The sequence below is a fragment of the Haliotis cracherodii genome, unplaced genomic scaffold, assembly GCF_022045235.1.
Source record: "Haliotis cracherodii isolate W230 unplaced genomic scaffold, xgHalCrac1.p SCAF_12, whole genome shotgun sequence".
Lineage (NCBI taxonomy): Eukaryota > Metazoa > Mollusca > Gastropoda > Lepetellida > Haliotidae > Haliotis > Haliotis cracherodii.
Genome location: NW_027266267.1, coordinates 8,648,869 through 8,676,143, shown reverse-complemented (window position 1 = coordinate 8,676,143; position 27,275 = coordinate 8,648,869). Strand labels below are relative to the sequence as shown.

Genomic DNA, 27,275 nt, shown 5'->3' with positions numbered 1-27,275 from the left:
CCAATTAAAGATCAGAAGCTGATGCAAATGTGCGTCTGCAAGTTGGTTGTGGTGATAGAAGCAGAGGTGAACTGCTACAGACGGAAATATGTGCAGCACCCTTAGAAAATCCTCGTGAGACCTACACAATGGCTCACTTGAAATGCAACATTATGTGGCTCCGAATATCATTAGAGCAAGGCGACAATACACAAGTGTCTAAAATCTGCGGATGACTGCAAATGCACAAAATAGGGCTAAACAAAATAAAAGTCTTGGTTCTCAGGCACCGCCCGCTTCATCATAAAGTCTGCTGCACATTTTGTTTTTTATTTCCAATTAAAAAAAATTAATATTTAATGCAATCCAATACAGCACGCAGTTACTTCCCTTTAAATGTGCACTGCTTTTCTGTGCATCTCGTGTTATGGTCATGGCGGGAATATGAGTTCGTATTCTTGTCACGCTTTCCCTGGTTGAGGGTACACAACTGTTTACTTGGTTACATATTAGTTTGAACAAGCTAAAAAAAATACCACCACCAGCCCACACTATATTTCCAAGAGTCATTGCCTGAGAACCAATTCTTTTATTTTTTTAATCCTCGACAAAATCTAAAATGAATTATGATGATCAGCTTTTAAGAATGTACCACACCGACGGACGGAGATCCGGCGGCAAGAGGCGACTGTGCGATACTGCTAGTGGGGCTGTCGTCTGCTCTCTCGGTCAGGACTTCTAAATTGACGCCTTGGGTAACAGCAGATGTCGACAAGGTCACAAGGTCATCTGTAGAGGGTGCGGGCGCAGACGAGAACGTAACAATGTTGACGGAAGATGTGGGAGTCGAGAAGGATTCAGAACTGATAATATCCGATTCTTGTGGCAGAGCAGCCTGTCTGTTTGAATGAACAGTCGAGACCAGAGTTGTTGTACTACTAGGCAATGGCTTATTGACATGAGTGGAACCCTCACAGCCAGACCCCGAAGTCAGGGTCTCGTTTGACGTCCCACTATCAGTGCATTCCTGGTCTTCCTGAGATTGAATTTCTATCGCATTTGAATCCAGCACTTTGTCTGGACGTATGGACTCGGATAGAGAGACATCGCTCTCTGAATCTTGAAAATTTCCCTCCATAACCTGCGTAATAACCGAATCACCGAGATTTTCCTTTGCTACAGATTCTGATTGCATTAGCTTACTACTAATATTGCTTTGAATGGCACACGTATCACCGGGTTGTGACTTCATCGTTGCTGATGCTGTCGACTGAACACAGCCATCCTTGCTTCGAACACCGGGAACAATTTCAGAAGTCCGAAAATCCAAAACATCGGATTCAGTCATACTGATATTTGCATTCCTGTCGCACCCTTTTCCGGGGCTGTGTCTCGAGGTATCTGATTGGTCAGATTCAGCTGGGTGAGCACAAGAGCTACCTGCTGACTGGCTAGTTTCACAACCACTGGCATCTTTCTTGACTTCCTCATCTGTCGCTTCTTTCTTCATGTCAGGCTCCGAACCTGGATCTGATTGGTCAGTTGAGTCATGTGACACATGACCTTCTTCCTGAGATCTGTCATCCCTGTCCATTGATTGGCTGCTAGAAACCACTGACCTTTGACCTTCCTCATCTTTAAAAGATGTAATTTCTTTTGTGACATCTTCACCAGCAGGTTGATTTAGGTCTGAAACAAAATAATGTTCCGATGTATTCAACAGCCACAGTTAGGGTATGTCAGAACAAGAGGTAACAGGACAGGGTAACAACAAGTACCATCTTTTAATGTCTTTTGATATGACGCAGTCGGGGATCGAACCCCGGACCTTCCGCTCTCCGGGCGGATGCTCTACCACTAGACCACAGAGGCGCTCTCAGGGGACGCTCTTCCACTAGACCACAGAGGCGCTCTCCGGGGACGCTCTACCACTAGACCACGGAGGCGGTCTCCGGGCGGACACTTTACCACTAGACCACGGTCTCCAGGCGGACGCTCTACCACTAGACCATGGAGGTGGTCTCCGGGCGGACGCTCTACCACTAGACCATGGACGTGGTCTCCGGGCGGACACTCTACCACTAGACCACGGAGGCGGTCTCCTAGAGGACACTCTACAACTAGACCACGGTCTCCGGGCGGACGCTCTACCACTAGACCATGGGGGCGATCTCCAGGAGGACACTCTACAACTAGACCACGCTCTCCGGGCGGACGCTCTACCACTAGACCATGGAGGGGGTCTCAGTATGGACGCTCTACCACTAGACCACGGCGGCAGTCTCCGGGCGGACACTCTACCACTAGACCACGGTGGCGGTCTCCGGGTGGACACTCTACCACTAGACCATGGAGGCGGTCTCAGTACGGACGCTCTACCACTAGACCACGGCGGCGGTCTCCGGGCGGACACACTACCACTAGACCACGGTGGCGGTCTCCGAGGGGACACTCTACCACCAGATCACAGCGGCGGTCTCCGGGCGGACACACTACCACTAGACCACGGTGGCGGTCTCCGAGGGGACACTCTACCACCAGATCACAGCGGCGGTCTCCGGGCGGACACTCTACCACTAGACCACGGCGCCGTCTCCGGGCAGACACTTTACCACTAGACCACGGTCTCCGCGCGGACGCTCTACCACTAGACCACGGTCTCCGGGCGGACGCTCTACAACTAGACCACGGAGGCGGTCTCCAAGCGGACACTCTACCACTAGACCATGGAGGCGGTCTCAGTACGGACGCTCTACCACTAGACCACGGCGGCGGTCTCCGGGCGGACGCTCTACCACTAGACCACAGCGGCGGTCTCCGGGCGGACGCTCTACCACTAGACCACGGCGGCGGTCTCTGGGCGGACACTCTACCACTAGACCACGGTGGCGGTCTCTGGGCGGACACTCTACCACTAGACCACGGAGGCGGTCTCCGGCAGACGCTCTACCACTAGACCACGGAGGCGGTCCACCATAAATGAAATGCTTAACTGTAAATTCAAGAGTTTTATCTAATTTACTATTTAGCCATTTGCTAACTTGCTCCCATAATTTCTGTACAGCAATGCAATCTATAAATAAATGACCAAATGTTTTAGTAACTTGACCATAAAAGGTACAATTATTATCATCAGTTACCTAAATTTTTTGCTAAAAATGAATTAGTTGTTAAGGAGCTTACATAAAAGGAATAATAGTTTTCTTTATGTTTTTTTCAAAGTCGAAGTCTGGAGGTAAAGACAAGTAATCGCTCCAGAATTCACGGGTATTCTTAGGTTCTTCTATAACATTTTCCAAGGCTCGCTAAATACAATGCTTATTCCTAATGCAGGATATTTACCATCCCCAAACACACTCTACATATAAGATACTCACCTGTATCTCCTTTGTCTTCGCTATTTGCGCTGGCAGGAAGTAGATGGTTGATGGAGTGTTTTCTTGCCTTCCTCTTCCGACTGCCGCTCACGGGGGCGGCCTGAACGGGCACCTGCTGCATCTTCAGGTGGGGAGGGAGGGTCAGCGTCGTGACATCACTTACTGCTGCAGCACAAACAGATCATCACTGGTCAACATCCTCATCTCAACACTCACAGTCGTCTCATTGTAGAGAGGGGTGAATATGTTGCCATATAATGGCTGGTGTTATCGAGGCGATAAACTGATGTGATAAACTTGGTATCACGATCCGATAAATATGCAAATGAACTTTTAATGTTCATATATGGATTCAATGTCTTGTTGCTCAATAAGCAGTTTACTAACATTTCCGGAAATAATAACCTCAAATACCGTATTTGACGTAATAAGCACCCCGCTCTAATAAGCGCCCACGGCGATATTTGCTCATATATTGGCTAGTGAACAATCCCAATCAGCAACCCTTCCGATTGATCAATGTACACAACACTTATTTATTCGTGTATACATGGTATAATTCACACTCGTGTGTTATATCACCCTTAGTTATGGGCAATTAATATCTCGAAAAATATATCTGTCGTATGTAAACATTTCAGGCTGTTAGCATAAACCACGAAATTTACGATCTTTCAACTCAAAATATTATTCTAGTAAGCGCCCCCTATTTCTAATTTTGAGAGTGTCCTCGGCGCTTATTACGTTGAATACTGTTATATATATATATGTGTTATGGTTATGAGACTTAATTTGGTCATTTATTGTGTCCACATCTTCCTGTTGCCATAGTTACCTGTGGTAGGGGAGGACACGATGGTGGTCTTCTTGGTGGAGCCCTCGCTGTGGTGCCGTATCTTGGTGGGGGTGTTTTTCTGACGATTGCCGCGTGACACAGGGTCAAGGCTACAGGCTGGCAAGGTCGCTATCTGAGCTTCAAGGTCAAAATCCCTGAGAGGAAAATACAGAAGTGATGCATGATGCAAAGAAACAGACGTAATACTCAAACATTAACCACAAACCTAAGTGTGCATCTCGCAGGTTTCTAGTGCAGCATTCGAAATTCACGCTAGTCCGATAGCTCGAGACTACAAAATTGTGCTGAGGACAAGGAAAAATCATATATTTGACTAGTAGCATATGAGTGCCATAATTGTCAATGCTTCAAGTTTTGCTATAAATTGGAACTGAATAAAACTGTAAATATATTCCAGCTATATGACGGCAGTCTGTAAATAATCGAGTCTGGACCAGACAATCCAGTGATTGCCATCATGAGCATCTATCCACGCAATTGGGATACGATGACATGCATCAACCAAGTCAGCGTGCCTGACCACTCGATCCTGTTAGTTGACTCTAACGACAAGAATGGGTTGCCGAAGACCTATTCTAAATCGGACCTTCACAGGTCTTGTGTACTGTTAGCCTCCAGACTTACTGATTTGCATGTCATTCTTCAAAAAGTTACCCCTTAAGTCCCAGTCTCTCTCTATCCCCCTGCTCCGACACGCACCTGGATGGGCTACATGACGTCAATATGTTACAACACAGGAACTATATCATTAAGTGAAATGTTCTTAACAAAAAAACAATTAAATACAGCATCAGTCAAGTGCCTAGTCCATGCATTTGTAACATCAAGACTTGACAATTGTAATAGTCTTCTGTATGGTATCCAGCAGCAGCATCTGGATAGACAACAGCGTGTGCAAAACACTGCTGTCAGACTCATCACACGGAAGTCAATGCGTGAACACATTACACCCGTCCTGAAAGAGCTGCACTGGCTACCTGTGAGACTCAGGATCATGTTCAAGCTGATCATGTTTGTCTACAAATCGATCCATGGGCTATCCCCAGTATACCTCCAGGAACTCACTGCCCTTTACCAACCTGGCCGAACACTGAGATCTGCAAACAAACTACAGCTTGCTGTTCCACCAACCAGCAGAACAACATATGGCGACAGAACCTTCCGAAAAGCAGGTGCAACTCTATGGAATGCACTGCCCATTGATGTCAGGGGATCTGGAGATGTCAACACCTTTAGATCAAAACTCAAGACCATCCTCTTCAAAAGAGCATACGACTGAGCGCTCTTGAGCAGGCAGTATGTCTGGATAAGTAGCGCTATATAAATGCGTAATTTGATTTAATTAATTTAAAATGACTCCAAACAAGTTCCACACATTGCTTCTATGATAGGAAAGAGTGATTGAGTTTGCACAATGATTATATTGACTTCTGTATTATCCAGCCTTATGTCACTATTGAATACAAAATAGTGGCCGGTTTTCACAGGTGATGCAGACAAGTGTCGTGTCTACAAAACCTGTGACGTTTTGACAATTCCCCGCAACACACACTGCACGAATGTATGTAAACTTCAAATGTTATTTTCTATCTCTGACACAGCATCAACGTACCCAGTCTTGTATTTCTTTTCCTCAAGGTTGGCGTCAGAGTCGGAGCTGCATCGTTTGGTGGTTGGTCTCCGGACCTCCTGAACCTCGTCCTCGAGCGGGAAGTCATCATACATCCACAGTCTGTATACAGAGTACCATCGTTATACATACATCCACAGTCTGTATACAGAGTACCATCGTTATACATACAGCCACAGTCTGTATACAGAGTACCATCGTCATACATACATCCACAGTCTGTATTCAGAGTACCATCGTTATACATACAGCCACAGTCTGTATACAGAGTACCATCGTCATACATACAGCCACAGTCTGTATACAGAGTACCACCGTTATACATACATCCACAGTCTGTATACAGAGTACCATCGTTATACATACAGCCACAGTCTGTATACAGAGTACCATCGTCATACATACAGCCACAGTCTGTATACAGAGTACCATCGTTATACATACATCCAGTCTGTATACAGAGTACCATCGTCATACATACATCCATAGTCTGTATACAGAGTACCATCGTTATACTTACATCCACAGTCTGTATACAGAGTACCATCGTTATACATACAGCCACAGTCTGTATACAGAGTACCATCGTCATACATACAGCCACAGTCTGTATACAGAGTACCATCGTCATACATACAGCCACAGTCTGTATACAGAGTACCATCGTTATACATACAGCCACAGTCTGTATACAGAGTACCATCGTCATACATACATCCACAGTCTGTATACAGAGTACCATCGTTATACTTACATCCACAGTCTGTATACAGAGTACCATCGTTATACATACAGCCACAGTCTGTATACAGAGTACCATCGTTATACTTACATCCACAGTCTGTATACAGAGTACCATCGTTATACATACAGCCACAGTCTGTATACAGAGTACCATCGTTATACATACAGCCACAGTCTGTATACAGAGTACCATCGTCATACATACAGCCACAGTCTGTATACAGAGTACCATCGTTATACATACAGCCACAGTCTGTATACAGAGTACCATCGTTATACATACAGCCACAGTATGTATACAGAGTACCATCGTTATACATACAGCCACAGTCTGTATACAGAGTACCATCGTTATACATACATCCAGTCTGTATACAGAGTACCATCGTTATACATACAGCCACAGTCTGTATACAGAGTACCATCGTTATACATACATCCACAGTCTGTATACAGAGTACCATCGTTATACATACAGCCACAGTCTGTATACAGAGTACCATCGTTATACATACATCCAGTCTGTATACAGAGTACCATCGTTATACATACAGCCACAGTCTGTATACAGAGTACCATCGTCATACATACAGCCACAGTCTGTATACAGTGTATCATCGTTATACATACAGCCACAGTCTGTATACAGAGTACCATCGTTATACATACAGCAACAGTCTGTATACAGAGTACCATCGTTATACATACATCCACAGTCTGTATACAGAGTACCATCGTCATACATACATCCACAGTCTGTATACAGAGTACCATCGCTATACATACATCCACATTCTGTATACAGAGTACCATCGCTATACATACAGCCACAGTCTGTATACAGAGTACCATCGTTATACATACATCCACAGTCTGTATACAGAGTACCATCGTCATACATACATCCATAGTCTGTATACAGAGTACCATCGTTATACTTACATCCACAGTCTGTATACAGAGTACCATCGTTATACATACATCCACAGTCTGTATACAGAGTACCATCGTTATACATACAGCCACAGTCTGTATACAGAGTACCATCGTTATACATACATCCACAGTCTGTATACAGAGTACCATCGTTATACATACAGTCACAGTCTGTATACAGAGTACCATCGTTATACATACATCCACAGTCTGCATACAGAGTACCATCGTTATACATACATCCACAGTCTGTATACAGAGTACCATCGTCAGCCACAGTCTGTATACAGAGTACCATCGTCATACATACAGCCACAGTCTGTATACAGAGTACCATCGTCATACATACAGCCACAGTCTGTATACAGAGTACCATTGTCAGCTACAGTCTGTATACTGAGTACCATCGTTATACTTACAGTACTAGGGAGTTGGGTTGCCAGTCTGCCACAGTGCATGACCACTCAATTTTAAGTGACTGCACTCACTCACTCACTCACTCACTCACACACACACACACACACACACACTCACTCACTCACTCACTCACTCACCCACCCACTCACTCACTCACTCACACACTCACACACACACACACACCTCAGCGACTTACGTTTCATCGTCAGTCGACGTCTGCTCTGCACGTCTGGCCGCTAGCCTCTCTTTGGATGGCTGTATGATGCCCTCATTAATCAGCTCCAGATACCGCTGTCCCCGGTTCCTTCGCCGCGACTTACGGACCGGTTGATAACTGCCATCATCTCGGTCCTTGCCGTCATCCTCAAGCCCACCGTAACAGTCCTGATCCGACCTGTCTGTCCTTGACTCTGGCGTTAGCCCTCCAACATCTTCCACCGGTTCTGGCTTCACGTCTTCTAGAGGCAGGGTCATCGTGCGCTTCTTCACCCGGACTACATTTGCATCGGACCCTATTGCATCAGACGAACTTTTTTTCTGGTTCCCTTCAGTTTCAAGGAAACTTTTAAAATCAGGAACGCGCAGAATTGGCGAGTACTCTTTCGTTACTTCTGCTTTATGTTTGGTTTCTGTAGCACACTTGTCTTTGGGATACGCTTCTGTTACAAGATGATCAATTCTTGAATGGACTATATTTTTGTCTGGGTTTTCCTCTTTTGGGGTTAATTTGGACTCGGCAAATTCGGAACTTAGAAGTACCTTCCTCACCTCATCAACTGATGTCAAGCCTTTTAATTTAACTGCTGACCGTGAAAACTCAGTGGACGAGAGTCGATCAAAAATATGATCAACGACCAGTTTACCACACGATACAATGTCATTATCGTTTTGATCGGAGAGACAACCTGCTAGTGTCTCCGCCTGAGACTTCCGTCTCTCCGGAGTGTCGTCTTTTGACCTGACGCTTGTATAACTGGAATGGTCACCCATCCCTGCAACGAAGACATCTTGATCTTTCGCTGACTCTGACCAGCTTCTGGCCCTTGGCATTCTCTTTTCAGCTGCCTCCACTGATGGAGGTCTGTCAGTTACACCACTTAGGTCAACCTTCCCAGAATTCTCTGGTTCTTGTTTCACGGTGCAACTTCCTGTCACTTCCTTGCATACTTTCTTTTTTATTTCATGATCTTTCATGGACTGGAGTAGTTTCAAGATGTCCGACAGCGACTGTTCCGATTTCCATGGAAACCCTAAACTCTCTGCAGCTTCAGTATTGGAATCAGATTCAGATTTACTTCTACTTTTCCCTGAGCTAATTTCAGCATCTCCCGTCTTCTTGTGTGCAGCCTTCACCTTCTTTCCACTTTCTGTTTTAGTGATCAGCTTTTTGGGATGTGGAACAGTTACCTCCCCTTGTTGTAGTTCATTTGCACACATCTGTTGAGAAATATCCTGCATTATTCAGAGTAAATGATATTATTTGCACAAAAATCATTATTTAATACTTTGTCATTGAAATATTGTTTTCAATAATCAGCTGATAATTAATTTGTTTATTTGATAAAAAAAACAAAAACAGTCACATCCAAGAACACACTCAAGTTTTTGGATAGACCTAAAATTAGGAGTAGAAACTGTACGTTTGTCCTGGTATCCATGCTATTTAGTTCTGCGTACTGAATGCAGATTTCTGCTTCATGTAAAACTACATCCATATCACACTTTTTAGTTTCATTTTAAGGTGTTAACAGCAGTATTATGATCATGGTAGCTGTAAATAACGGTCAGTTGGTAAAGCTGACCTCATACAGAAGTTGTAAGTACCACACATGCCAGATGGACACCGAAATTAATGTAAATATTATTGAATGAAAGTTTGAGAGAACAAACCCAGTCCAGCTATAAAAATAAACACTTTTTATTACCGATTGTATAACGACAGGATTAACTTCATAATTCAAAATGGATTTGTTGATATTCTATTTCCGATGACAGATCATGGCGAGATGTAGTTTCAGGTAGGGGGTCCGGTTTATCTACCGCACATAACATTTTGATACCGATTTCAAGGACGAAGTCAATACCTTGGCTTATCTACAGTAGGTCAAGGTGAAACCCTGAAGGGCCCTTTCTGGACCCGTGAAGATCCGGGTAGAATAGGTCTTCAGCAACCCATGCTTGCCCTAACAGGCGACTATGCTTGTCATAAGAGGTGACTAACGGGATCGGGTGGTTAGGCTCACTGACTTGGTTGATGCACGTCATTGTATCCCAATTGTGTAGATCGATGGTCATGATGTCAATCACTGTATTGTCTGGTTCAGACTTGATTATATACAGACTGCCGTCATATAGCTGGAATATTGCTGAGTGAGGCGTTAAACAACAAACAAACACTGTTGAGCTTACAGAAAGAACTGACGTATTGACAATCTCACCCTCGTGTCAAATAATCAACTCATATAAGTTGTTAAAAGTTTAAAACTCTGAGGCTCGACTTTGTCCTGCTTCAATGACAAAGGCTGGGACAATACCCATTGTCCTATAATACCAGGGCTCCCTGCTATATTCAGTAGCCTTGAAGCTGCCATGTTTCATTCAACAGAAACACATACTGACCCAGGTCTGATCATGTGCTGATAATTTACGGTGTTGACTTAAATTACTAAAAATAGAATGGAAACACCCCGATGTGGTATTGCCCACATCTGAGCCAGCCAAAAGTCTCCGTTTGTTGGAACCTTCTAAAATTATTGTGGTAAACAAAGCTTGATATGTTTAATCTACCTGTAGCTCTTTATTTTATAATTAACCAATTAAATGACACAAATTCAAAAAACGCATAAAACTATGATAAGTATCACGAGGTCAAGAGATTTTTATGATAGAAGATGAAAAACAGTTCCATTTTCTTGGAAAGAGAACCATCTTCCTGAGGCAAGGGAGTTAACTGACTGTAAAAGTCTAGTTTCCACCCTTCCCGAACTAGGATGGAATTTCTTCGACTGTAGCGCCACCAGTGGCTATTACAAGTTATGTCCCTCCTTTTTATCAATCAGATTCCACCTCTCATATCACTTGCATTTGCTTCACACAAAATGATGGCGACAAGTCAAGAAGATCTGATCGATAATCAAAATGTGTATAGTGCATCAAATTACATGAGCACCTTGATGAAAAGTACGAAAAGATTTTGAAAATATCTATTGATGCTGAGTTGGCAGTATACATGCTTTGGGTGAGTGAATGAGTCAGTGACCAAAATGTGCACTGCAGCATTCGTCACCACTCGCCCCTTTCCGTCACCTGCAAGAAGACTCGTCCCCCTATCAATGAATGTTATGTGCGAAAATACGACAAACCAATCAGAATGCGCGTATGATTACAAGTTTTTCGTCAAAGAATCCCTCAGAAATAATTTTTGATTTTACATATGTCTTGCATCTAAAAATATACCAAAGACACAGTTAAATGTGTTCAATCATACTGTATAATTCCGCATGTCCCAATGTGCTTTAAATTGCATCTGAAATATATATAATATATGGGGAAAATGTGGGAACCATTACGCAATGAGTTGACAATTGTTTTAGGTATGCCCGTTTGCACTAAGACGGAACCCAGTCACAAAAATTTGTGATTGGACTATGCATAAACTCGTTAGTCCAGCAAAAATATAACTCAATAATTCCAGCCTCGTTCGGCAAGGGGGGCAACTTGACTTTTATATTCAGTTAACTCCCTTGCCTCTGGAAGATGTTTGAGAACACGTCAACAAGCAGCCAAACACTGAATATTCCTGCAATACAGGCTACATGTTAATAGACTTGTGTACAAAACAGAAACAGCTGAAACATCCCCGAGACACATACCTCAGCAAGCTCCAACAAAGCGGATTTTGAAGTGCACTTGCTGTCAGGGGAGGTAACTCTCCGCTCGGCCTCCCCTGTGTGCCGAGGCGTCATTGACTGCTGCCCGGCCATCAGTAGCAGGCTTAGGCCTCCCATATTGGACGGATCTGAAACAGTTCCCAAACATAAACATTTAGCCTTTTGGACGGATCGGAAACAGTTCCCAAACATAAACATTTAGCCTTTTGGACAGATCTGAAACAGTCACCAAACATAAACATTTAGCCTTTTGGACGGATCTGAAACAGTCCCAAACATAAACATTTAGCCTTTTGGACGGATCGGAAACAGTGCCCAAACATAAACATTTAGCCTTTTGGACGGATCGGAAACAGTCCCAAACATAAACATTTAGCCTTTTGGACGGATCTGAAACAGTCACCAAACATAAACATTTAGCCTTTTGGACGGATCTGAAACAGTCCCAAACATAAACATTTAGCCTTTTGGACAGATCGGAAACAGTCACCAAACATAAACATTTAGCCTTTTGGACGGATCGGAAACAGTCCCAAACATAAACATTTAGCCTTTTGGACGGATCTGAAACAGTCCCAAACATAAACATTTAGCCTTTTGGACAGATCGGAAACAGTGCCCAAACATAAACATTTAGCCTTTTGGACGGATCGGAAACAGTCCCAAACATAAACATTTAGCCTTTTGGACGGATCTGAAACAGTCACCAAACATAAACATTTAGCCTTTTGGACGGATCTGAAACAGTCCCAAACATAAACATTTAGCCTTTTGGACAGATCGGAAACAGTCCCAAACATAAACATTTAGCCTTTTGGACAGATCTGAAACAGTCACCAAACATAAACATTTAGCCTTTTGGACGGATCTGAAACAGTCCCAAACATAAACATTTAGCCTTTTGGACAGATCGGAAACAGTCACCAAACATAAACATTTAGCCTTTTGGACGGATCGGAAACAGTCCCAAACATAAACATTTAGCCTTTTGGACAGATCGGAAACAGTGCCCAAACATAAACATTTAGCCTTTTGGACAGATCGGAAACAGTGCCCAAACATAAACATTTAGCCTTTTGGACGGATCGGAAACAGTCCCAAACATAAACATTTAGCCTTTTGGACAGATCGGAAACAGTCACCAAACATAAACATTTAGCCTTTTGGACGGATCGGAAACAGTCCCAAACATAAACATTTAGCCTTTTGGACAGATCGGAAACAGTCACCAAACATAAACATTTAGCCTTTTGGACAGATCGGAAACAGTGCCCAAACATAAACATTTAGCCTTTTGGACGGATCGGAAACAGTCCCAAACATAAACATTTAGCCTTTTGGACAGATCTGAAACAGTTCCCAAACATAAACATTTAGCCTTTTGGAAGAATCTGAAACAGTCCCAAACATAAACATTTAGCCTTTTAGACAGATCTGAAACAGTTCCATAACATAAACATTTAGCCTTTTAATGTTCTAAAACATTTCTGTTCACCTGCACTGGTTAAACTTGATAGCTGCCGTTGGAACTTTTCTGTAGTTTGAACAATATAAATTCAATGGCTAGGAAAAGGAGAGGTGCAAAACGGTTTAACATCGTCGCAATCAAGATTATTGTGCTTAAATAGCGATGTGCAAGCACACATATTTATGACTGCTTGTACTAATCAGGATTAATTTCAGTTTTATAGTCGGACCGACTGAGATACAATACTGCCATTTAACATGGTTACCCAGCTCCGACACATAACATTTACTGCAAGCCGACCAGTCCTTGTTTCAAAACCCTTAATGCCGAGCGCCATGCTTGGTAACAACAAATACCATATTTTAGTGTCTTTTGGTACGACACGGCCCGGGATCGAACCCCGGACCATCCGCTCACAGGGCAGACGCAGTATCCAACAGACTATGCAAACTTTGCCGACAAGATGAAAATATGCATGATGTTGAAAACACAATAACACCAGTATTTGCCATATGTATTCATTAGCATTTCAAATCATGGTATACCGGTTATCCTTCGCATCCAATGACAACCAATCAAAATATGGAAGCACATATATCACTAACTGGCGATATGTGATATATCCTCCTCTGGTTATCTCCCAATGGAGTAACGGATAAGATATAAATCTGTAAATTTACTGTAAATTGTGAAATTAATGCGTCTCCAAAAGAATGCGAACGCTTGCCCCTTGCCAAAAATGCGACTCAATATGAATGCGACACCCCACCCCTCCTCTCAAGCATCAGTGGATACGTTATCTAAAGAAAATGTCCTCTGTCAGATTTACAGAAGAATCCTCACCTTAATCCAACCTTACATTAATCCAATCACACACCAAATAGAACTGCTTATTAGCGCTGAGTAGTGTACTTCCGCTAAAACAATGCATGCGCGCTGGCTCGTATCGACCTTTGATGCAGTCGCAAAGAACAAAGACACCGTGTTGGGTGGCGTCTGTCTGGACTTGCAGGTGTGATCAGTGATGACATGAGTGAGTAGAACGCTTGTCTTGACCCCAGCAGTGACAATTCACACGATGTAATTAGTGTTTGAATGACATTGTTTGTATACTTGTTACAAGTGCTGCTAAAAAAACAGTGATGTGGAAAACATAGTTGTTTGTTTTCAGCGTATGTCTAAGTTGGTATTTCTGCTATCCAAAATGTCTTATTGTTGATATAAAAGCATGTTTCAGTTTAATAATGCGAGAAAAGACCACTCGCATTTTCGCATTTCATTCACGCTCGCATTAATTTCAAGATTTACAGTATCTCTAATGTATAGTTGCGATAAGTTACACTTGGACCTGTGAAGATCCAGGTTAGGATTGGTCTTCAGCAACCTATGCTTGTCTTTAGAGGAGACTATGTTTGTTGTAAGAGGTGACTAATGGGATCGGGTGGTCAGGCTCGCGGCATGTCATCGTATCCCAATTGCATGGATCAATGCTTATGATGTCAATCACTGGATTGTCTGGTCAAGACTCGAGGTGAGGTGAAATGGGGTTTGACGTCGCGTCCAGATTACTGTACTTATATAGCAACGTGCACGTGTGTGTGTATGGCTGCTTGTACTAGTCCGGGCTGATGCCGATTTATAGTGCTAGCCCACTGAGATACCATGCCGCAGTTTCACATGAATACCCCACTCAGACACAGTTTACTGACTCCGAGCCGACCAGTCCTTGTTTTAGCCCCTTAATGCCGAGTGCCAGACAGGGTAACAAAAAGTACCATCTTTTAATGTCTTTTGGAATGACGCGGCTAGATATCGAACCCCGGACCTCCCGCTCTCCGGGTGGACACTCTACCACTAGACCACGGAGGCGGTCTGGTCCAGACTCGAAACAAACAAACAAACAAATAATATTCGTGACTGTAAACCAATTCTTCCAAAACACTCACCTGCTAGTTTACCAGGCATGATGGAGCCATGTAGGTGAATCTCTTGGACTGACTTGACCACCCGGGCGTTGGTGGGCCGTGTCGTCATCTTGGTCGGAGTCGGATGGGTCTTGTCAGGGTTGTGCCACTTGTAGTCGGGGTTCGCCTTCATAAACGCATCCTTGTACTGTAACAGACCACATCACGTCAAGGTGGGTTAATTATCTCAGAATCAATCTATTATTTCTGCCCCGGAGTCACAACAAGTCTGTAATAGTCCAGTTTCCACCTTTGCCAAACTGGGCTGGAAGTTCTGCGCTTGATCGTAGCGCAACCAGTGGCTATTATGAGTTGTGTCCCTTCTATGCCCCTCTAACTGACCAATCAGATTCCACCTCTCATACCACTTGCATTTGCTTTAAACAAAAAGTGGTGCCCAGTCAAGACGGTCTGATTGATAATCAAGACGGGTCTTACCTCGAGAAGTGCATCAAATCATGTGAGCACCTTGATTAAAAACATGAAAAGATTTGGAAAACATTTGTCGATGCCCAGTTGATGGTGCAAAACTTTTGCAAATCCTGCAGTCGCACCGGATGTCCATTTCGTTATCTTGATTTAGATTTGACTATGCATAGTCTCATTAGTTCAGCCAAAATATAACTTGCAGCCTAGTTCGACAAGGGTTAAACCTGGACTGTTACGTATTGGAGAAAACACGCTCACGAGGTTTTGGTAGACAGAGCATGCCCTGGGGAGAGGGAAAAACCAAGGGGCATGCTCTGTCTACCAAAACCGAGAGAAAGTGTTTTTCCATGCTTATAAACCGAAAAAAGAAACTTAAAACAACATTTATCAACATTTTTATGTTTCGAACATACTTTCCATGAACCTTAGGAAACGCGCGTAAAATATCTGTTGCTGGCGTACGGATCTTGAAAAGGACATTCTAAAAACCAGTGAGGCTTATCAACACCTCTGTAGCCTCGTGGTACACTCACTGGGCTACAGATATTATGGTTGCGAGTTTGATCTTCAGGAATATAAAGAAAACATTTGTCACTTGATTTTACAGGATTATAAGGGCCCATGGCGATATTTGCTAATATATTGGCTAGTGAACAATCCCAATTAGCTCCCTTTCCAATTGACCAATGTACACAAGACTTATTTATTCGTGTATAATACACACTCGTGTGTTATATGTACCCTTAATTATGGGCAATTAAATTCTGTAAAAATATATCTGTCGTATATAAACATTTCAGGCTGACAGCATAGACCATAAAATTTACGTTCACCATTTACCAAAATAATATTCTAATAAGAACTCTTATTTCTAATTTTAAGAGCGCCCTGGGCGATTATTACATCGAATACGGTATATCTACTTGTATGTAGTAAATACTTGTATATGCCGCAAACTATCGAATGCTGTCACTTCCTGCTGTGAACCGTACATCAACCCCTTGCATGTAGGAATATGCGACAGATCCTACTCAACATCACAACTCAAATCAGTCCTTCGCCTTGTGGCCACCCACCTGTTTGGCAAGACTTGTGTACACCGACTTCTCCGTGTCGCCGAGATTCGCCCACAAATCTCCCAGAATCCTCGTCACGCTACGATTGTCCAGGTCGGGGTTCTTCTCCCTCACCATGCTGCGGTGTCGCTTGCAGAAGATGAGGAACGCGTTCATGGGACGGCGGACATCCGCCTTCTTTTCCTGTTCAGGGGAATCCATCTGTAACCATGGTAACATGAAGAGTGAGTGAGTAGTTGGTTGTTAGAGGGTGGTGGGGGGGTGGTTGAGTGAGTGGTTGGTTGAGGGAGAGGGTGGTGGGGGGATGGTTGAGTGAGTGGTTGGTTGAGGGAGAGGGTGGTGGGGGGATGGTTGAGTGAGTGGTTGGTTGAGGGATAGGGTGGTGGGGGGATGGTTGAGTGAGTGGTTGGTTGAGGGAGAGGGTGGTGGGGGGATGGTTGAGTGAGTGGTTGGTTGAGTGAGAAGGTGGTGGGGGATGCTTGAGTGAGTGGTTGGTTGAGGGAGAGGGTGGTGGGGGGATGGTTGAGTGAGTGGTTGGTTGAGGGAGAGGGTGGTGGGGGGATGGTTGAGTGAGTGGTTGGTTGAGGGAGAGGGTGGTGGGGGGATGGTTGAGTGAGTGGTTGGTTGAGGGAGAGGGTGGTGGGGGGATGGTTGAGTGAGTGGTTGGTTGAGGGAGAGGGTGGTGGGGGGATGGTTGAGTGAGTGGTTGGTTGAGGGAGAGGGTGGTGGGGAATGGTTGAGTGAGTGATTGGTTGAGGGAGAGGGTGGTGGGGGGGATGGTTGAGTGAGTGGTTGGTTGAGGGAGAGGGTGGTGGGGGGATGGTTGAGTGAGTGGTTGGTTGAGGGAGAGGGTGGTGGGGGGATGGTTGAGTGACTAATTGGTTGAAAATCCCAAACCATTTACCATGGATACCATGCTGACCTTTGAATACAGCCAATCAGTGCCTTTTTATAAGAGTTGTGTGTCCAAAAACTCAAGAGGGTACACGATTACTGCCTCGAAAGCTGTTGCTTCCTTACTACGAGAGGCCAATAGGGCCTGTGTCGCTCACCTGGATATTTACGCAATGACAAAATATTTGCATTTGCATTGTACATGTATATAATACTGCAAATATTTCGTAATTTTGACTGACAGCATTTAAAATAGGTGGATGACAAATCTGACAGCGTGAACGTGTCAGACAAATGTCATAACAAACAAATGTATACAATGTCTCTGTTTATTACAGGGTGGGGATATATTGATTTGCATGTTATGGTCAAGGTTCTAACTCCTTTGGGAGTGCCGGACAGATGAACAGAAGGGCCAGCCCAGGTAGAATATGTGCATTCCTCTCCTTATACTTTCAATTGAACATATGGTTATACGGTGGGGATCTTAACTGTGTCTACCTAGGGATGCTTCCAACCAAATATGGTTAATATCTCTATCTTAGTTCCAGAAAAGTCGTTTAAAGCAATATAGCCAAAATACCCCTATTTGGCCCCTATTCCTGCGTTATTGGCCAAGGATCCTGTTCCCAATGACTTTGCTGAAGCATGACAATTCTTCGTGCAGCCAATTCCACCATTTTCGATTTTCAAGGTCAAGGTAGCCTTTTTTACTTTTAAAAGTTGCTTGGTTGAATTTGTCATGTCAGAAAACATATTATTAGACCCTAAAATCAAGACTATCGGACAATGTTAACTGTGTTTGTGAATTTCACCGACTGCCAAAAGTGCGTTGACCTTTCAACTTTTTTGGCCATAGCTCCCCCATTTCAGGTCAGAAGAATAACAAACTATATAATTCTAGGTTCCTTATGACTGGACGAGTAATTTGATATGCATATCGACACAATTTTGAATTTTGATCCCTGTTTGACCTTTGTTGACCCTTCCCCAAAATGCCCGGGATTTTCAACCAGGCAGCCCAAGTCAAAATTGTTCAGTATACATCAGGAAACTCAAAAACACTTTCAAACCTTTGTTTCCATGATTTGGTCACAGGACCTACAGGTTGATCTTCTAGTATACTGTCAATATTGTTTACCTTTCAGGTAAACTCATATATCTACAACTGAACTGTGCTCAACAATCGACTAAGGACACTTAAGCTCAAACGCATAGGTATATGGATACAATACATCAGAGTGAGTGAGTGAGTTGGGTTTAATGCCGCTTTTAACAGTATTCCAGTTATATCTCGGCGTGTCAGCTTAATGTGGGAGGAAAGCCCGAAGTGATGCAGGTCTCAGACGTTTACCACTTCGGTGAAACCCACGAGCACGGGTATGGTGCTGACAAACCTAGAAACATAATTGGGGCGAACCGGGATTCGAACCCACAATCAAAGGTTTCTGGCGTGTCCAGGGTACGCAACTCTGCACAGCGAATCGCGGCGCCTTAGACGACTGGGCCACCCGTGCCCCCCAATACATCAGAGAAAACAAGAGTTTGCCTCTAACGTGGCTATATCCCCCGCCCCTGTTACAGAATTTATGACATAATTAAATCTAAACAAACCCTAACCTTTTTTAACCGAGGTGGAACTTGTCATGGAAATGTAAAAAAAAGAGGAGTTTGGAGTCCATCTTGTTGCCATGGAAACGTAAAAAATATAAATTTCTAAAATTTCTAAAATAGCAAAAGGCACCAGTTCAGCATGTACTTGACAAACTTGCAAAGTTTCATGAAAAAATATTGAACCGTTTCTTAGTTATGCTCCGGAAACGAAACATGACGGACGGACGGATGGACGGACAGAGCCCGTTTCTATAATCAACCACAGGCCACCACCTGCCTGACACACCACTTAATTCAAAACAATGCTATTAAACAGCAAATGTTTTTACAAACCCATCACGAATAGGATCATTATTTTCACCATACTACATGTACTATGTGACTCGCGGTTAAAACGTGATCATGTTCAAATGGAGTGAGTGAGTATGGTTTTACGCCGCTTTTAGCAATATTCCAGCAATATCACGGCGGGGGACACCAGAAATGGGCTTCACATATTAGACCCATGTCGGGAATCGAACCTGGGTCTTCGGCGTGACGAGCGAACGCTTTAACCACTAGGCTACCCGACCGCCCCTGTTCAAATGGAAGGGGTGTTACTGCAAACCTTCTTGAAGAAAACAAGAAATGAATCATTGTTACCATGGTTACTGTGAGTGTTTATTTGTTTTTAGTTTTTGTTTATTTAACTCTGCATTCAGCAATATTCCGGCTATATTACGGCGGTCTGTAAATAATCGAGTCTGGACCAGACAATCCAGTGATTGACATCATAAGCATCCATCCACGCAATTGGGATACGATGACACGCATCAACCAAGTCAGCAAGCCTGACCACACGATCCAACACCACCATGACCATCACAAAAACAGCGTCATTATCCTGAATATAGACTAATTGCTTCCTATTTCCAACGCATATATCAACAGGCATTGACACCTAATCACATATTCCAATGCATATCTTAATCCATACGGGGCGGTCGGGTAGCCTAGTGGTTAACGCGTTCGCTAGACACGCAGAAGACCCGGGTTTGATTCCCGACATGGGTACAATGTGTGAAGCCCATTTCTGGTGTCCCCCGCCATGATATTGCTGGAATATTGCTAAAAGCGGCGTAAAACCATACTCACTAAATCCATACTGTCATACTGTCATACTGTCATAACTAGAGTGTTTAAGATTTTAAAATGGATACCAACAAATACCAAGAAGTGATGAAATTACTCAAATTTAACTCTAAAACCTCTGGATTTATCTAGAGCGTCCGCTTGGAGAGCGGAAGGTCCGGGGTTTGATCCCCGGTCGCGTCATTCCACAAGACGTTTAAAGATGGTACTTGTTGTTACCCTGTCTTACACTCGGCATTATGGGGCTAAAACAAGGACTGGTCGGCTAAGAGTCGGTAAACTGTGTTTGAGTGGGGTATTCATGTTAAACTGCGGCATGGTATCTCAGTGAGCTAGCACTATAAATCGGCATCAGTCTGGACTAGTACAAGCAGACACACACACACATGAATCGCTATATAAGTGCAATAATCTTGGACATGACGTTAAACCCCCTCACCTTTTAACTTTATTCAATTGTTTCTATACTTGTATTAACAATTTTTTCAAATGAACCCAAAATGTTGAATTTATTGTGACACAAGATGGATTGTTTTAAAGAAAAACTAGCGACCATTGATGACATAGCGTCATGTCCGTACAACATCATTAAATTGCTGTTCTGAAAATGTATTTTCGGGTACATGATCATCGTAATTCCCATGAATAAAACCTACTGGATGATAATGCTGCATTTTCAAAAGTACCAATTTGCATATAACACAACAGTTTTTAATTGCACATGGACATGATGCAAGATTACAGTTAAAAGCCGATCCGGACAAAAATCCGGACAAAAATCCGGACAAATCTGCGACGGTTGTCCGCAAACACGGTACTATTTTTCAGAGTATTTTTTTTAAATCTTTGATTATATTTTTCCGCGGACTACTGTTTTAAAAAACGTGATTTTCCGCTTTTCCACGGATATTTCACATCCCTGATTACGGACATAGTGCACCACATTCATTTTCTACAGATATGTCCCGTCTTCATCACAGATTTAAGATTAATGTTGTGTTACTTTCTAATGTTCTTTGAACAATTACTTTGAGTGAATTTTAAACTTTCAGTCACTAAATAGCACGCAGATGAATTTGGATAATGGCAATGACGTGACGTCAGACATCATGTCCGTTACCAAGGAAGGAGCGGTAAACTTCCGGTGCAGCTTTAACACTATTTAAACTTGCTGATTAACATTCAGGTAGCCTAGTGGTTAAAACGTTCACTCATCACGCCGTAAACCTAGGTACGATTCTTGACATGGGAACAATGTGTGAAGCCCATTTCTGGTGTCTCCTGCCGTGACACTTGACGAAATATTGCTAAAAGTGGCGTTAAACCATTCTCACTCCCTCACTTGACATTTGGACATGATTAAAAGAACAGACATGATGATGATGATGATGATGATGATGATGATGATGAAAACGTTTGACAGAACGCATTATTTCCCTCAACTCAGTTTGTCTCCAAAATTCCTAAAATGATGACATAGAACGCAAGAAAAGATACTATATTCCATACAACTGATTACATGACATTGTATTATTGACGTGTTGTCGACAATGCCCATTATACGGCATGATTCTCGATGGAAAATCAATTTGTACACTTCAAAAGGGATATAGGAAAAATATAGATCCAATGCTTTCATTCTAAAGCACTCATCAACAGAAGACACTGCGAAATTTGGCGGAAGGCATCATGTCCGTTCTGTGATTTTAAATTTCCTAAAAAATAGGGGTGGATATTGGAGGTATAACGTGTATAACAATATTTTACGATGCACAAGGCCGTATTGCGATAAGTGTCTCGATATATTATCTAATTTCTAAATTTTGAATTCAGAAGCAATTTGAAACACCAGTGTATGAATCAAAGTTCATAAATACAACAAAGGGCACGGGTGGCTCAGTCGTCTAAGGCGGCGCAAGGGTTGCGTCCCTTGAGCATGCCAGAAACCTATCATTGTGGGTTCAAATCCCGGTTCGCCCCGATTATGTTTCTAGGTTTGTCAGCACCATACCCGTGCTCGTGGGTTTCACCGAAGCAGTAAACGTCTGAGACCTGCATCACTTGGGCTTTCCTCCCACATTAAGCTGACACGCCGTGATATAACTGGAATAGTGTTAAAAGCGGTGTTAATCCCAACTCAATCACTCATACATGCAACAGATACAAGTTGAAGGTACAACGTAATGTTAACCGTATTTTCTTGAGAATAGTGCACTCTTTTTTGCGTTTTATTCAAGCCATAATGAGCTGTGATGGTTTTTTTCAACATCACTGTGAGCACTTAATACCGTAAATACCAATCAATAAATCTGTACTGAAGTACGCAATATATATAAAAAAAAGTTATATGGTTATAAAAAGTGTTCATTGTATATGTGGACTGTTTTGTAATCTATTTCATTCAAAATTTCATTCAATATTGCTGGCGAAATCGTGAGTGAGGTGTTCGGCAGATCACCCTGCTAACTGTTATTTACATCAACCACTGTGCGATTACCATGATTACCGCTATCAAGGCTTAATCGCTGCATATAAAACAATGCCTAGCAGAACAAGAATTACAACTTAAAAAGTAAATTAGCATGTCCAGTGATGTTTTACCGTATGCAATAAGATGTAAGGACGTTCTCAAAATTAGAAACTGGGGGCTCTTTAATCAGAATATAATTTTAATGAAAAAAAAAAAAGAGTTGAAAGATCGTAAATTTCGTGGTCTATGCTGACAGCCTGAAATGATACGTATCATACACAACAGATATAATTTAATTGCCAATAATTAAGCGTGCATTTAACACACGAGTGCGTATTATACAAGAACAAATAAATCTTGTGTACATTGATCAATTGGAAGGGGTACTAATAGGGATTTCCACTAACCAATATATTAGCAAATATAGCAGTAGCTCTTATAAGAACGAGGCATTTATTACGGTATATCAAATTTCAGATTTGTACTGGACCAAGTTTGTTGTCCGCCATTCATTGACACTTGAATTTGTAAATGGATACGATGTCAATTTTTGTTTTACCAAAATACTGAATATTCATCATGGTCATTTAATAAATATGCACGCTCCATGTATTTTGCAAGTTTATAACACCCTTGTCATTCGGCGTTTGAGTCAGAACTAACTATGTTGACCATTGGGAATCTGGAGAAACTACTGGGATAATTGCTATCATTATCAAAAGAAGAGTCTAATATACTGAAAATCAGTGTATAACTGTGACGTAGCTAAGGCATTTTACGAGTTTGGGCAACTTTGGAGATATAAATTGTGAAACAATTTAGTGGGGACTGTAGCCTGGTTTGGATCAGTTTCCATATCTGTGCTTGTAGACCTCTGCCGCTTGGAACATTCTCCCCAAACTAAAACAGTTGGATTTGGCTGTAATTTATCATCCAAAACTGGCTCCCACAGGAGATATCGCTTGGATTAGATCAAGCGATATCTACACTGTAGATATCGCTGCAATGAATTTACATCACAATGCTTTGCAGACCATTGTGATGTCACTGGTTACCATGACATCACAATCAAATGACATCACTAATGGCTCTGCTACTGAAGCTGTTAGCAGTACTTTTTACACTGAAGACACTGCTAATTACTGTCTACAAATTGAAAAAGTTGGAAGAATGATGTTGGATGATAAATAAAATCTCACCCTCGTGTTTTTTTATATGAAATATATCAACACTCCATAAAAGTGGGAAAAATCCTCGGCAAGCCTCGGAATTTTTCCACTTTTATCAACTCGTGTTGATATATTTGATATCAAAAGACACTTGGGTGAGATTCTCTATATGTCAGATTGTTACCTTGTTTCATTTTGTCGCTGTGTGTACAGCTGACTGCACTTTGTAAAGTTATGACAGGACAGGCTGACTCTAAACAAATGTGACGTCTCATAGACTAAGGTTAGAGAACTTTCCCTTTGATAAAGAACAGTTACTCTACTGAACAGACCGATGGATTGCCGTGAAAGGCAAGTAGAAACAATCTGTGTCGACAATTGTTGCTTTGCCCATATGTAGTTACGCCACTGTATAAGTAGCAGGTTTCTTTTGGAACTATATTGGCTACTGTCACTGTCCGACTGACACATCACTTACCTTCTGACATAATACATTTTGCAATGTTTAGGTAATGTTTGTAAGACATGGGAAGAGATGTTTAGAGCACAGATTTGAAGAATGACATTATATGATAAAGAGGTTTTCACGCTTGCGTGGGGGGGCACGGGTGGCCCAGTCGTCTAAGGCGCCGCGATTCGCTGTGCAGAGTTGCGTACCCTGGACACGCCAGAAACCTTTGATTGTGGGTTCGAATCCCGGTTCACCCCGATTATGATTCTAGGTTTGTCAGCACCATACCCGTGCTCGTGGGTTTCACCGAAGTGGTAAACGTCTGAGACCTGCATCACTTCGGGCTTTCCTCCCACATTAAGCTGACACGCCGAGATATAACTGGAATACTGTTAAAAGCGGCGTAAAACCCAACTCACTCACGCTTGCGTGGTTGGGGATGGTAAATATCTTGTATGAGGATAAACACTGTGTTTATTATATACTTCAGTGTGAAAGACTGAGTTTTCTGAAGTGGAGAAAAGTGATTTTTTCATTATAGTGAACATAACACTTGATATTTCACAGCAGTGAACTTAACACTTGATATTTCAATGCAGCGAACATAACACTTTGACGGAACTAACGTCATACAAGAGTTACCTCCCCTTAAATTATCTCCCTTTATTGTAAGTGTCTAACCGGTACACAAACTGTTGACATTCTTTTCACCTTAATTCCACATTGGCAAGGCAAAATAATGACAGATGGTCATTTATGGAGTTAATATCACTTCTTGTCGTAATTCTCATGAAAATGTTTCGTTGTAAACTGTCAATTTCGAATTTAACTCGTGAATCGAGACTGTTTTTCGAAAAGCGCCAATTTTGTAACTTGACCAGCGTTTATGCTTTCACCTTCAACAGAGGTCTCCTAGCTTTCAAGAATACTTTTTGTTGAAGTTGATTTTGTATATAATCATATCTAAATGTATGATAAAGAATTTTTGTGACCCTAAATATTTTTGGATACTTTTACTTGTTTATATTGCAAACACCATACTACTTTTTAAGTCACAAATACAAGGGGTGGTGAACTGTCCCTGTGTGTTAAGTAGGGAGAAATTATGTTTCAAGGTTTTACACTTGTAATGAAACAATTTAATTATGCGGTAGACCCTTACACAAAAAGTCTATAATAAATAGGATATTCCATGTGTCTTGTAAAAAATATCATGTTTCTCTCTTCTCATGAAGGGGGAAAAGGAGATATTTTCACTCATGGCTATGCCACTCGTGAAAACATCCGTCCCCCCCACTGCCAGTAACCTCTATGAAATGCAGCAACAATGCAACAATTAACAATATACACACCAATGAAAAATAGGTCACTCATGAGATTTTAAAAAATAGCACTTTGGGATACTATATTTTCATTTAAAATATTATTTGCTGTAATTTACTTAAGGCTGTTAAATATCGCTGATATATACTTTATAAAATAACACAACTTAGCTTGTAAGAAACCATTTTTATTGAGCCAAAACTCCAACCTTAAGTGGAATGAAACTTAAGTAAATATTGGTCCATATATCCCTTACTAGACCACGTTAACTCCCTTTGTTGTGCTTTCCGACCTTAGGAGACAATAATTCCGTTCTAATTCGTCCCTAAAACGAAAGAAATGTTATTTTTTTCCCCAAGTCAACACAAGCCTGTGTATTAAAAGCAAGTACCTTCCTCTTCCGCCAACTGTAATACATTGTCACAAGGGTCACGTGGTATTGTCAATGTCACAAGCGATTCAACCGAAACCTCATCTCCACTGTTTACAAACATACAATCCATATCAGGCAAACATAACAGTTCCATGATACACTTTTAAAGAGGGTTTAATAGAATTTCTAGATGGGCATCGCGGAAATGTAAACACTACGAACCAGAGGCGATTTGAAACTGATTAGGTTGTTGATTGACAGCCGAGCGAGCACCTGCTGTAGGTACAATCACAACACTTGCCGATTTCATTTGTCCACGTCGCCTGCGATTTCAAACCAAAATACGACAATATTCAGTCATACTATCAAATAAACACGAAGACAGGCGTTATAATACAAGAAAATGGGTTCAGTCGCGGCAACACTCTAGTTCCGTTTCGTGCCTTCACGTCGGGTCAAACTGAAATCGGGGATGCATGTCGTTTTCACATATTCCATCAGCTGATGTCTCGTGTTGGTTACGCGATCAGCAACGATTGACTGACAAGTTGGGGTATTTTGAAAGCTTATCAATCCTAGAGGTTAATTTCATTGCGATCGCAGCTTGTAGATGTGAATCTATGTGTTTAGAGTATGTTGACGGCGAGTAGCTCTGTGTGACCCCTCGAAGCAACGCTCTCAGACGCTTGTCGTGTCAAACTCAAAAATACGTTTATAGACAGAGACACTCGGCACAGGTAACTGAAACACGGTTCATTTTATCAAATAAATCACTTTAGTGATGCGATTGATCATTGTTAACGTCTAGATTTGCGTATTTTGATCAAAACAGAGAGCTAATTACATATGCAAGCCTCAATGTTTCGCCTCTTTTTCTGTCAGCCAGCTCGTCCGGCCGAAACATGCGGCGTCCCAATCTTCAATGAAAACAAGAGTTTTCATGGACTTGTAAGTGGAGATAAAATAGAAATCAATGTAGACTTACCACTGTCTGTGATTGTGTGGCGTTACATCGGCTGTAATTGTTGATTTTCAATTTCAACAAGATCGGACACTTTCTAAACGGTAAAGAGACAAAGTGGGT

General features: G+C 42.3%; 1 protein-coding gene across 1 annotated transcript; it reads right to left on the bottom strand.

Annotated features, from left to right (window-relative positions):
- Positions 1-374: 374 nt before the first annotated feature.
- On the bottom strand, positions 375-27,275 carry LOC139457505 (HMG box transcription factor BBX-like). The gene is made up of 9 exons (XM_071238892.1): positions 27,177-27,275; positions 16,767-16,967; positions 15,244-15,409; positions 11,812-11,957; positions 8,136-9,376; positions 5,825-5,944; positions 4,192-4,346; positions 3,357-3,521; positions 375-1,668 (listed from the first exon to the last, which is right to left on the bottom strand). Exons 2-9 carry the CDS (start codon positions 16,965-16,967, stop codon positions 620-622), a joined length of 3,243 nt encoding a protein of 1,080 aa, XP_071094993.1. The 5' UTR covers positions 27,177-27,275; the 3' UTR covers positions 375-619.